Genomic DNA, 14,455 nt, shown 5'->3' with positions numbered 1-14,455 from the left:
TCTATTTGGCACAACAAATATACTGGGTTTCTAAGGGAATTCCACCAATGTAAATCATACACCTCTATAACTATGTAGATGAGTCTCAGTGAATTGTCTGAGGCATAGAGAGGAGACATGCCTTGCCCCGGGTCACACAGCTGTTAAGCGTCTGAACACTTACTGCAAGTCCAACATTCTATACACTACAACAGGGGTGGGGAACCTGCACTATACCATGTTCCCTCTACTGTAAATATTCAAAGCAAAAAAGAATATATTGCACTACATTACTTAAAAGTACCTCGTAATTCTTCCACTTGTTTTTGTAATTTTATGTTCTGTTGAGTAAGATCCTTCATTCCATCAGGGTAGTTTCTGCAAAGATGCTGAGCTCTCTCATTTGCTTCTAGTGCCCAGGCATGCTCCCCCAACATTGAGAGAGCATCACAAAAACGATAATGGCCCTGTTATGTAAAGACAAATTCTAATTTTTTTTTGAAAATATGTCCAAGGTAAAGGAAGTAGACAAGAAATAAATATCTTGCTTAAAAAATTTTTAAATGCTTAAAATGTTTTAACTATTTTATCAATCAAAGTAAAATAGGTGAGAGATTAATTTTTTCAAGAAATAAAATTGCTTAATGAGTTAAGTAAAAAGCATGAAAAATAAGTAAACTAATAAATAACAGAATTAGTCAATTAACTGACAAAATACTAGACTTTGGTCACAAAGAATATAATTTGAGGATTTTGTTTTCAGATTTTTTTACACTAAAATACGGCAATAATTCAACTGTTTGTTTTAAATAACAGTAAACTATATCTATGACTTTGGGCCAAAATGAATTTTAAAACTCATATAACAAACTAGGCGGAAAAGTTATCTTGTTTTAGGAAATTATAGACTTTGTCAATAATGTAGGATGGCTCTACAAAGAATCTTTAATCTCTTTGATAAGTACTTTTTTTGGGGGGGTAAGGGAGGAGGAAGTTCTGTCACACAACTCCAAGTCTAAAAATATTACTAATAAATTCAGTGACATCAACTTTATCAATTCAACAAATAATTTAACCAATATTTCTACTATATGCAAATCACAGTCCTTGGTTCTGAGAGTACAAAAACAAAAATGAAAGTCTTTACCTTCGAGGAGCTTACATTCTATTTAACAGGATACACTTTATATACAGATAAACACAAAGTAACTTCAGGAGGCAGAGCACCACATTGGGGCTCTGAAACTGGGGATCAAGAAGGGCTTCTGATAGGAGGTAGAAACTGAATTCACCTTTGAAGTAAGCCAAGGATTCTAAGAGGCAGAAACAAGGAAGGAGTATACAGAAGGCATGGGGTACAGTCTACCCAGAGGTATTATGATGGAAGATGAAATGCTAAGTTAAAGGAACAGCTAGCTAATAGGCCAGCGTTGCTTGAATACAGATTACATACAGGGAAATACAACATGTTTGTAATCATCAGGCAAAAGTCTGAATGTGGAGAACTTTAAATGCCAGGCTAAAGACATTTGCTTTCATACTAGAAGCAATGAGAAGAAAGAATTACAGGGACTGAATTCTTAACCAAAGAAGAATAAAAGTGATTACAAAAGATAAAATTGCTAATTTCAATTATGAAAAATGGAAAAGCTTTTGTAACCAAGATAAGCAGGGAAGTGGTTACCTGGGGAAAATAGCTTTGTACCAAAAGTCATGCTCCAGTAGATAATTAGTCAAAGGATAGGAACAAACAGTTGATAGGATCACAGATCCAGAGCTGTAAGGAACCTCAGGCCATCTAATCCAATACTCCTCAATTTATAGATGAAGAAACTAAGATTCTGGGAGATGAAATTACTTCCCAAAGATCACACAGGAAATGAGCATCAAAGGCAGGATTTGAATCCAGGTCCCCCCAGTTCTACAGCCAGGTTCTCAAAAGAAAAACTGCAAAGTATTAACAACAGTCGTAGAAATAAATGCTCCAAATTATGAATAAAAAATATGAATCAAGCCAAACTGTTGCTTCAAGTTATAGCCAGTAATTTGGTAAAATTGACAAAAGAAGGTAACAACTAATGTTGGAGAAGCTGTAGAAAGGCAGGCACACAAATGCATTGTTGGTGAAACTGAATTATTCAACCATTCTGTGAAATATTTTGGAATTTTTCAAAGACAATGATGAAAACACCAATACCCTTTGAGGAAAAGATTCTGTTGCTAGGCATATACTCCAAGGAGGTCAATAAAAAATAAAGACTCCATCAACACCAAAATGTGTTTATGAACAACAGATTCAGTAGTAATGATACAAGTTGTAGTATATGAATTAATAGAACGTTACTGTGCTACAAGAAAGATGAAGACATATAAACTGATATAAAGTAAGCAGAGCCAGGAAAACAATATATACAATGAATACAACAGTGTAAAGGTATAAAACAACAGCAACAATACATGCAAAAACATAATTATCAAGATTGGAGCCAAAGAAGAGCCATAAGAAGGCAGGCACATGTTCCTCCCCCTTCAAGAGAAAGAGGGCAGATTATGTATAATACCGCATAACAGGTGGGAGTCTATGGGTGGAGAACGATGCAGATAGTGTCAATTTTTTTTTAAGGCATGGGTTGGTTTTGCTGTACATTTTTCCACCTCTCATTCTTTATTATAAGGGATGGATTTCTGGAAGGTAGAGAGGGTAGCAATTACATATTGAGAAATGTAAGTGGTATCAAAAAATTGTTTAAAAGTTATTTTAAAAATGAAAATCAGTTTAAAAAGAATTCACACCCAAGTCATAACTATGAAAGGTATAGGAACTCATTCTATTATTTTCTTTTTTAATAGCATGACCTTTAATATTCAGGTCACTTTTTTTTTTAGTATATCACAGTACATAGTATAAGATGTTGGACTAAATCTAATTCTTGTTAGACTGCATCCCAGTCTTTTCATTTCTTGACAAATTTCTTTCAATTCTCGACAAATAGGGAGTTTTTTCTATGTAATTTATGTTTCGTAATTTATGTTTCATAATTTATAAACCGCATTTTTAAAAATATATATTTAATTTTTTGTTTTTACAGCTCCTATATTTCTCCCTATAACCTCCCTCCCTCCCAGAGTCATTCTTTATATCAAAGAACTTTTAAAAGAGAAAAAATTTCATCAAAAACAATCAAAATATCAAAAGTCTAAAACTACATGCAACGTTTCACACCCATTTATCCTCAATTTTGTAAAGGGAGGTGGGGGAGCATCTTTTTCTCTTCTTACAGACCCAACTTCTTCTTTTATAATTTTGCAATTTATTCATTTTGTGGTTGCTGTTCTTTCCACTTACACCGTTGCATGAATTGTTTTGCTATTTCTGCTTTACTTTGCTTCAGTCCTATAAACTTTCCAGTTTCTTTGGATTCATGCTTAATTGTTTCTTACAACACAATAATATTATATTGCATTTATATACTACAATTTGTTTAGTTATTCTCCTCTTGACGGGCATCTACAGTAATTCCAGCTCTTCTCTAGCACAAAAAGGGCTGCTATCAATAATTTTTGGGTAGACTTCCTTTCTTCATCTCATTTGAATTTATGCCTAATAGTGGAATCTCTGGGTTAAAAGGGTATGAACGTTTTTTATCACTCCACAAAAAATTCAAATTGCTTTCTAGAACAGTTGTACCAATTCACAACTCCAACAGCAATAATTCAGTGTTTCTGACTTTCCATAATACCTGTAACATTGACTATTTTCGCCTTTTGTCATTTTTGCCAACTTACTGAGCGTAAGGATGAAACCTGAGGTTTGTTCTAATTTTTATAACTGTTATTAGTCCGTTGATGTATTCTCTCATATTCATACAGTTCTTTGCAATTCTTTTAAAAATTATTCGTTCATATACTTTTACCATTTCTCTATTGTGGGAAAGTGTTTTGGTCTTATGTATTTCTGTTACTTATCTAAATATTCTGGATGTCAGATATTTATCAGAAACAAAAGAAAGATTCCCCCTATCCAGTCCCCCCCACCATTACTGGCTCCCTTCTTATCCTATATGGATTAATTTTTATCATGTAAAAACTGCTCAATTTCCTATAATCAAAATTATCTATTTGCTCTTTTGTAACTGCCTCTACCCCCTAATTGGTTAAAAATCCATCCCTCAGCCATACCTGTGAAAAGATAAGCAATTTGTTTCTCCTCTAATTACCTTATCAATCAATCAATCCAATTATTATTGTCAAAGGTATCACCATCCTCCCAGTCACCCAGGCTTGAAATTAGGTGTCACTCCCCACTCTTCATTCTCTTTCATTCCCCATATCCAATCTATTGATTGCTGTCTTGTTGATTCTACCTACATAATATCTCTTGCATATGTTCTCTTCTCTCCTCTCCCACTGTTATCACCCTGATGTAGGCCCTCATCACTGGACTAGTCTGCAGCTTGGTCTCCTCTTCCCTCAAGGCTCTCTCCATTCCAGTCCATCCTCCAACAGCTGTCAAACTGATCTTCCTTAAGTGCAGGTCTGACCATGTCACCACTACCACTGACCCCTTCTCAATAAAATCTAGCATCTCCCAATCATTCTTTGGATCACATATAAAGCCCCCATAACCAAGTATCTTCTTACCTTTCCAATCTTCTTAAATTTTATTCCCTTCTACATACTCTATGATCCCGTGAAACTTCACTGTTCCTCACAAGCCACTCCCTCCTGTCTCCTGGCTTGGAGGATTTTCACTGGCTCAGCCCCATGCCTGCAATACTTTCCCTCTTTGTCTCAACCTCCTGGCTTCCTTAAAGCCTCAGCTAAGTTCCCACCTTCAACAAGAAGCCTTTCCAGGTACTCCTTAATGTTCGTTCCTTCTCTCTGAGATTTAACTCCAATTTATTCCATAAGTGTCCGTGGTTTGTACTTTGTCTTCCCTATTACCAGGTCCTTGAGGGGCAGTACTGTTTTTGACTTACTTTGTATTTCCAATGTTTGGCACAGTGTCTGACACATAATTAGCCCTTAATAAATGCTTTTTGACTGAAATTCTAGATAATTCACTCCTCCAACTCAATGTCATTATAATTTTGTCTAGTTCTGTCAAGTATTCCTTCAGCAATTTGATAATACAAAAACTGAGATTTAATTTTGAGAAGTATCACAATCTTCATTGTAAGACACAGTCCTGTCCTGAGCACAGTATTCCTTCAGCTATATAAGTTATTCTTTATTTCTTTAAGGAATATTTTGTAAATAATCCATAAAAGTAATATGTTTTGGTACATGGACTCCTAGATTTGTAAGTAGGTTATTTTAAATGGGAATTCCCTTCCAACTATTGCCTCCTGGATTCTTATTATAATATAGGTGTGTGTGTGTGTGTGTGTGTGTGTGTGTGTGTGTGTGTGTGTGTGTAATTATTTTGTAGCCTGAAATACTGCGGAATTTTCTCAATTAGTTTCTTTGCCCATTAATAGGATTTTCTTTTCTTTTAAATTTTTTTTTCTTTTGGAGACAATAGGAGTTAAGTGACTTGCCCAGGGTCACACAGCTAGCTAGTAAGTGTCTGAGGCTGGAGTCCTCCTGACTCCAGGGCCGGTGCTCTATCCACTACCACCTAACTGCCCCCTTAATTAGGATTTTCAAAGAAAGCCATCAGCAAATAAGAAAATTCATGTCTTTTCTTTACTGCTCTAATTTCTTTTTCTTCCTCAATTACTATTACAGACATTTCTAGAAAGACACAAAATAATAGAAGAAAGGAGACATCTTTGCTTTGTGCCTGTATTTACTGGGGCAGCTCCAGTTTCTCCCCACTGCATCTGATTTCAGATGCATTACTGTAGACATTGTGTGTATTGTTTCCCATACTGACTTCATCAGATCCTGTTGTGTTGATCAGTGAAAATTGTTTGACCCCAGCTTCCCAGGATGTAAGTATTCCAAGGCTAATAAACCCAGAGACTAAGTATTAACTCTTTTCAGCCTCTAACTGGAATGACAACACTAGGGTTGTCTCCTATTTCCCTGACCCTCATTCTTTATTGGGGATATTAGAAAAAAATCCTGTTTGCTAATCCTAAAGGGCAATTCTTCCATTTGGATCTTACTAGTTCTTTGTCTCAGACTATATATCTATTTCAACCAGAGCACAGATACCATCCCCCAACTGTGCACTGCTCACTGCTAGCATGGAGGACATACATTAAAACTGTCTGTGCTACCATCCGTTCTCCTCCCCTTTCGAATAGTAAGTTTGGTAAAGCCATCTTTGTGTGCCAGTCATTCTTCATTTAGACAGGCCTGTCCTATAATAAGTCAATGTTTCTGTTTTCATCATGCCATTTCTTATAATATGAAAATATTCCTTTAAATAAATGCATCAAAATTTGTTCAGACATTCCCTAATTAATGGCACCCACTTTGTTTCTAATTTTTTTTTTGCTAGTACAAAAAGTGTTACTATACATATTTTCTTGCATTCAGACGCTTTCTCTCCCTATCAATGACCTTCTGAGGTATATGCCTAATAGTGGAATCTCTGGGCAAGGTTTTTACAGATATTTTAGTAATTTTATTTGCATAATTCCAAACTGCTTTCCAAAACAGCTATACTGATTCACAGCTCCATGAAGTCACTGGTGGACTTATCTTTCCATAACAACTCCAACATCGACTACTCCCACTTTTTTTTCAATTTTGCCAATTCAAGGGTTATGAAGCAAAACTTTAGGATTGGTTTTGATTTGCATTTCTGAAATTTTATTAGTGAATTAGAGAATTATTTCATGTAGTTATTAAGAGTTTGCAATTCTTTTGACAACTGTTAATTCATATCCTTTGACTACTTATCCATTCGGGAATGGGCTGTTGTTTATATATGTGCATATATGTATATATATACATATATGTATATACATCTTTCGTAAAACTCTTATCTGAGAAATATGATACAAAGATTTTTTTCCCATTCAAACACTTTCCTTCTTAACCTAAATACATTAATTTTGTCTATGAAGAAGCTTTTCAATTTCAAGCTACTAATTCATCAGGCTATTACTTCCTTAGACTTCTTGTTGTCTTGGCCTGCTGAGAAAGATGCAATTACTTTACCTTTTATGCATAATTTTTAGCTAGGGGAATTCTGAGTTGGTAAAGATTGGAGAAAATGTCTAGTCCTCCATCTTGTTAGTCATGTGACCTAGAAATATATACTCTACATTTTCAACTTGATTTTCTTCCTCTTGAAATTTTGATGTTTCAATCTTTTTTTCTTTGTATTATCCTGTCACTTTATGAATATTGCCCCTTTGATAGTAGGTATTCCCCAAGAGCTAGACTATAATACTACCTCAGTCTCTTCACGTATTGTAGGATTAACTTTTCACTGGCCTTGCTCCCTGCCTTAAGTAGCTACTGAGGAGACAGTACTGGCCCCAGACAGATTTCAATTCCCTTCAGGCCTACTGCAACCACTGTCACTATCACTTTGTACCAGTTCCCTGTCTAGCTCTTGTACTTTACTTCTCTGGCTAATTAGCATCTGATGCATTTTGTATGGTTGTAGGAAGGTGGAATGGGTGTTCTGAATAGAGCATCTACAACCTTAGGATTTTCTAACCTATTGGCCAAACTAGGTTGAAAAAAGTCTGATTCCTTTCTCTGCTCCAGATGTGGCTCTGTGGAATCTCAGACTAGCAAAATCTCTTTAGCAAGAAAAAAACATTTGTGTGGTGCCCATGGGGTAATTTGTGCCTCCTTGTCACAGTGTAGGGGGAGGTAAAAGGTTACTGAGTGACTGCATTAAGGTTTATAATTATCATCATGAGATTATAGTTCTTCAGACAGACAGGTGATCTGAATTCTCTAACAGAGTTCTTTAAAGAGCAGAGCACAGTAGGATTCTCTATTAAGGATCTAACACCTTCAAGAACCAGACATTCTAATAATCTTTTCTTTTAGAAACTGTCTTGAGAAACAACATGAAGTCCAAGTTTTCTTATCAGAAAACCAAAAACTCGTCACTCACAGGTCTTCTTTTCCTTTAGCTGACAAATTTATGGCCTGATCATTGTAATCTGCACAGCTCATCTACCTGGTAGCATGCTTCCTTTAGATGGTGTCTATTTTGTTTTATCCTTAAAGTATCATAAAAAGTAATATATTTAAGATACTTTAAATCATTCTGGAAGTAGAAAAAGACATATCAATGCTATTTTTAGAAACTGATGGAGCAGACAGATATAGTAGAGTAATTGAGTGAGACAAAAATCCCATATTATCAAAATTATTTTCTCCCCCCACAAAGATCTCCAAGATGAACATATTGTAGTAATATAGATAGGGGAATTCAGCATACCAGATTCATTATTAAAGGCTAAGTCAGTTGGCCTGAGACTCAAAGATGTAAGTTGAGATTGGCCACCAATTTCCCTCTTCTTCCTCCCTTCCATCTTCCCTTCATCCTGCCCTGTGAAGGCTTGGGATCAGGGTATATGAAGGGAAGGTGGTAGAACAACATAGAAGGACAAGGGGCATATTAACATTTCTTACTATATACTCAACCTGCAGCACATCCTCACTGAATGGAATAGCAAACAGAATTATCTGCACTATTTAAACTTATTTCTTCCCTCACCTCCATTTTTAAAAAATGCAAGCCCTACTATACTTGAATTTAAGGTAAATGTGAGTAGGATGTGACTCCATTCTACATCAAAGGGTGCAACTAACTTCCTAGACATCATCAGGTCTACATGCTGACATCACAATAGTACCTGTTTTCATTTTCCTAGCCATGAGGAAGCAGCCATTAAGAACCAAATACTAGATTTGAACACTCTCCTAATGTAGAAAGAAACATCCCTTCACAAAAGTGTTCTGCTGAAAATTACATCATAGACATTGGAAGCCAACTCTTACTACAAATGATATTATATTTATTTCGCAGCCCTCCCACAGTATGCAGCATACTGTATACATATAAGAAGTGCTTTCTAAATAGCTGCTGATTAATTAATATCATAATTATTCCCATTCTGTAGGACAGAATAAGACATCATTTAAAGCTTAAGCCACTGGTAGCAAATCCCAAGGGGAAAAAGAACAAAAAAAAGTGCCCATAAACTGCAGGCCTCCTATATCAGTTTCAAATCATAATCAATCTCATCATGGATTTTTTTATTTACCTCTCTGAGTAAAACTTAAAGAAAGAATTATACATTATTTTAAAGTTTAAAATAGTTTTCAGTGAAACTATCCTTTGGGGAGAAAAAACTTCTCTGATTAAATGTAATATAATTGATCATAATATCATTTACTCAGTACCAACTGTAGTTAGTACCAAATACATCTCAAATGTCTATTTTTTAATAGCAATTATCTATGCAAATGTTTTATAATCATGAGAGTATACCATAGAACCTTCCCATAAGGCAGAAAAATAAGGCTAACTTTTTTTTGTCTTAAAACTATGATTTATTAGATATAGCAAACTCTAAGTGAGTAAGTACTTCTAGCTTCTACCAATGCAAAATGTATAATTTACATCTTACAACACTGACTGTAGGCACTGAGATGCTAAGTGAAACATCCTGGGTAACAGATCAGTATATGTCAGAGGAGGGGCTTCAATCTATTTCTTCTAGACTCTAGAATCAGTTCACTATCCACTATTCCATGTTGCCTCTTCTTGTTTAGAACCTAAATCTGATAACAAGCAAGCTGCATAAGGTAACAAGGGAACAGGAAAGGCCAGTTACTCTTTTATGAACTAATAATAGATATTAAAATACTAATGATAATAAGAATTAAAATTTATATTTTGTATCCTAACATCTAGTCTTGGGTTTTATCTCACTGTCTCTAAAGACTATACTGTTCCAAAAAAGAAGAGTAAAACAAAATACAAATAATTATAAAATCTGATTTAAATACTTGTTAGGTAAAACAAAACCATGAAGTCACACACACACACATGGGCAGGCTTAATTTTTATAAAGTTATTTTGCACAAGGTGCTTACTAAAGGAAGCAACACATAAGATACTAACCTTTGGCCAATTGTATTTCAGAATAGTGGCCCTCTTTCCATCACCAAGTGCACTCCTAAAAAAACAGAAATAAAAGACTTGTTTTATAACATCTACTGTGAAGTACAAATTGTTTCAGGCAAAAAGTTTCAGATACACCGCCTGCTGCAATTTTACTCATTAGCAATACTTTATGCCCTGAAATCATTAAGGATTTTTGATCTTTAATGCAATATAAAAACATCAATCACATAATTCTCTCTTTCTCTCCTTAAAAAAAGATATTTTTCTGCTAAAAACAATGCTCATGACAGCATTTTGAGAGGTTATCTCTACATTTCATTTCAACTAAGTTTATTAACAACCAATAGTAAGGCACTAAGCACACAAAATTAATTAAGAACCTGAGAAGTCATGTTCTTGACTGAAGTCAAGACTATGATAAAATAAAGCATACAATTGTTGGGGGGAGTGGGAAGGAGGGATTTGCAATGACTACTGCAGCAGTAATCCTTGTCAAGGAAGAACCTATGATATCTAGAAAAGAACTGGAGAGAGACGAATAGTGATTAAACAATTTACTCCTGGGCAAGTCACTTAACCCTGCCTCACCAAAAATAAAAAAAAATAATAATAATACTTTACTCCTTTTTGTTTTCTGCTATATGGTTATCCTACTAGGACAAAACTAGAAGCAAATCATAATTTTACTGGGTGGGAGAGGCATAACCAGCAACAAGTAAAAAAAAAAGTGAGTTCCAAAAATACCCTTTAAGCACTGCAAAATGCTCATGTTAATATTAATTATAGCTAACTCCAACCCTAATCATAACTGACCCTAATCCTAATATCACAGGACAAACTAATATTTACTCAGCTATAAAAATGGAACCTTTAAAATTCCAAAGTGAACTTCTAATAACTAATAACTAAATTATTTTTTCACATATACCCCAAACCTTTAAAATTCCCAGAAGAAAACAGACTTTTACTTCAATAATAAACTTTGAACATAACCTGGGCAAGTTTGGAAATTTCTACTAAATTAATTTCAGTTTACCTAGAACACAAAATTGAATTGCTTGGCTACCCTGGTCTCAAAAGAGCAAGGTGGAAAAAAACAGACAAGTCACTTTAAATCTATTCTAATAGTGCGAATGTTATTAAATTCTTTTTCAGTAGTGTCCAACTCTCCATGACCCCATTTGGGGCTTTCTTGGCAGAGATACCAGAGTGGTTTGCCATTTTCTTTCTCCAGTTCATTCTATAGACGAGGAACTGAACCCAGCAGGGTCAAGTGACTTGCTTAGGGTCACACAGCTAGTAAGTGTCTGAGGCTGGATGTGAACTCATGAAGATGAGTCTTCCTGATTCCAAGCCCAGTCTTGCATCTACTGTGCCACTAGCTATCCATCTAATGCTGCTTACCAGTTGGAAAAATGTAACTTGTTAGGTGGGAAATTACATAAGGGAATATTATATATGTGAAAATAATCAAATAAGTACCAGAAAGGATATGATTGTAGTTAGTAAAAAAAATTTAGTGATTTCTAATATCTACCTGATATTCTGATTTATATAAACCTCCCTTTCTACAATTTTTATTTTCTCTTAAACAGTATAATAACATCACACAGGAAAAACAAAAAACCAAAAAAACCCCAAAACCCTCACTATTATAAAGGGTATACAGGATGTATCCAACAGTAGCAGAGACTGACTATGAACACTGTACAAGCCACTATATAGGGTTTATATTTAACTGTTTTCATAAACAGATCACACAGTAATACAATTCAAAGTCCAAATTGAGAATTTTAGAGTTAGCTGAACAGTCGATTCAATTCACTCATGCTGGTTCTGAAATATAAACATCTATACACATATAGATGTATCTATAAATACAGGCACAATGAAGGATAATAACCAACCAACCAATCTTGCCAATCATAACATATTTCAATCCAATCACTGCTACCTATCTTCTGCAATTCTGTTTGTGTTTTTCCATAAGTTTGCCAAAGGAGGTCCACCCAAAATTCGTGGGGACCTTTCTTCCTCTTCATAGTCCAACACCACCACAGATCACTCAGCTCTCCACTTGTGCCTGTCAGCCCTCACCCTTGCCAAGCAAATAATCTATCTTCTTTTTTCTATCCTACATTTCCCTGATGAAGATTCTTCTTTAAGTCAGATCAATAAATCAATCAACAAGTATTTATTATGTACCTGCTGTTTGCCAGACTCAGTTCTAGGTGCTAAATATACAAATATAATAAATGAAACAATCCCTATCTATTCTCAATGAGCTTATATCCTAAAGGGAGCCTATAAATAATAATAGCTAACATTTATATATTTAGCTCACTTTATGCCAGGCACTGGGCTAGGTGTTTTACAATTATTATCTCATTTGATTATCACAGCAACCCAGAGAAGTAGGTGCTATTATTGTCCTCATTTAACAGATGAGGAAACTGAGAAAAACAAGTGATTTGCCCAGGGTCACAGCTAGGAAATATCAGAGGCTGAATTTGAACTCAGGCCTTCCCAACTCCAGTCCTGTCTTGAGAAAGGAGGCACAAACAGTTGAGGGGTTTAAGAAAGGCTTTGTGTAGAAGATGGTACTTGAATTATACCCTGAAGGAAGAGAGAAATTCTCTAAAGTGGAAATGAGGAGGTAGAGTGTATCAGTGCAAAGGCAAAGGAGAAGGGAGATGGAGCATCACCTGTGAGAAACGGAAAGAAGACAGTTTGGCTGGTTGGTAGAGTCTGGGAGAGAGAAAAAATTGAGGGTAGAAAAATAGGCTGACGACAGGTGGTGAAGGATTTTACCATAGAGAACTTTATATTTGATTACAGGGTTAACAGGGTACCAGTGGAGGATGGAGTGGGGAAGTGACGTGGTCAGGTGCAAATTAAGGAAATTCATTTTGAGAGAATGATGGAGTACTGACTAAAGCAAGGATAGACTTAAGGCCAATTAGGAAGTTGTTGAAATAATCTGGGCAAGAGGTGATTAAGGCCTGAACCCAGATGGTGGCTGTGCGAGCAGACATAAGAAGCCAGGTGTGAGATGTTGTGGAGATGAAAACAGTCAGGATGTTGCAAGTGAAAGGATATGTGGCGTTTGGAAGACTTATGAGAAAAGAATAATACCAGTGCTGTACACGTGGGAGACTGAAATAAATAGCTAAGTTTGGAAGAGGGCAAGGTGGGAAGAAAAAACATACTTAAGTTTTAAATATATTGAATTTGGGTGGGTGAAAAATAGAATCTACAACTATTGGATGAAAGGGGTGGGCAGGGGTGGGGGGCTGGCATTAGTAAACCTCACTCAATCTGAAATGCATAAAGGAGGACTGAATACACATTTACATACTCTGGCTACCATTTCTTCACTTAGCAACTAAATCAGGTGTTGTTGACCATGACGCTTCTAAGGTTCTTTCGGTCTCCTCACTATGGTAGCAGGTTTATATAGGCTCAAATGCTGCATCAAATGACTGCTATTATTGTTAATGATGTAATATTTTTGGCTCATTTACCTACTAAATCAAATAGGTCAGAACTGAGGTTGTTTCAACTGCATGCTACCTTTTTAACAAATCAGTGGTCTGGCCATACAGATAGCTGATTCAGAGATGACTCACATTAATATCAAGTCTTTTCCTGCTAAACTATAATCAATTTCATTATTTTTTTGTGATGTTGTTTAATGCCCACCATATCCATCACCTATCAATTCTTTTCTTAAAAAAAAGTATTAATGATATGGAGAGGCCTAACTTCTGGGTAGTCTACAACTCATTGGCCTCTGTCATTCCTAATTCCTGACCCATATTTTCCAAGTTATTTCCCACCATCTTCATGTATTTTACTCTTTGTCACTGAATATCAAAGTATATGGTAATTTAATTTGGAGGGTCTTACTGAGTTCTACACAGTATTTTTCTACATATTCATCCTTTGCAACAGATGCCAGTACATGAACTATAATTAATGTGCAGGGACGTCATTTTTCCAAATGTTCATATGAGTACTGGAAATTAAGATGAGCAAATGTCCTATGAAACAGTATTTGTTATAGCCTTTGGGCATACAATAAAATGAATTCCATTAACTCAGTCACTCCAAGTAACACCCACAACCCATCCTTCTGTTTTGCTGAAACTTTCCGTTTTCTTCTAGTTACCCACTCCCTAAAATAAGTAAATTACTTGGTTTCTTTTACCTTCTAATATTTAATAGTACTTTCTTAGGCTTTAAAAAAAGGTAAGCAAAAAATAACTCAACAAAAAAAAGCAAATAATGTTCTTTTATTGCTATAGAAGAGATTTTAGTCATATAAACATCTAAATTTGAAGTTTAAAGCAGATTTTTCTATGTGCCTATAATATGCAACTATGTTACTGTTTTAGGGATCATAACAAACATCTAAGA

The 14,455-nt window shown here is 35.3% G+C and overlaps 1 protein-coding gene across 5 annotated transcripts in view; it reads right to left on the bottom strand.

Moving 5' to 3' along the window:
* The window catches only part of TTC3 (tetratricopeptide repeat domain 3), a 201,205-nt gene that overhangs the window by 144,066 nt on the left and 42,684 nt on the right, over positions 1 to 14,455 (bottom strand). For all 5 annotated transcript variants that reach the window (XM_078146523.1, XM_078146524.1, XM_078146522.1 and 2 more), the window contains exons 11-12: positions 10,034 to 10,088; positions 284 to 446 (exon numbers count right to left, since the gene is read on the bottom strand). In XM_078146523.1, the coding sequence (XP_078002649.1) occupies positions 284 to 446; positions 10,034 to 10,088 (218 nt within the window). The remainder of the gene's footprint in view (positions 1 to 283; positions 447 to 10,033; positions 10,089 to 14,455) is intronic.

The sequence above is a fragment of the Phascolarctos cinereus genome, unplaced genomic scaffold, assembly GCF_003287225.1.
Source record: "Phascolarctos cinereus isolate Bilbo 61053 unplaced genomic scaffold, phaCin_HiC Scaffold_726;HRSCAF=1367, whole genome shotgun sequence".
Taxonomy (NCBI): Eukaryota; Metazoa; Chordata; class Mammalia; order Diprotodontia; family Phascolarctidae; genus Phascolarctos; species Phascolarctos cinereus.
This window is presented reverse-complemented; position numbering and strand designations above follow the sequence as displayed.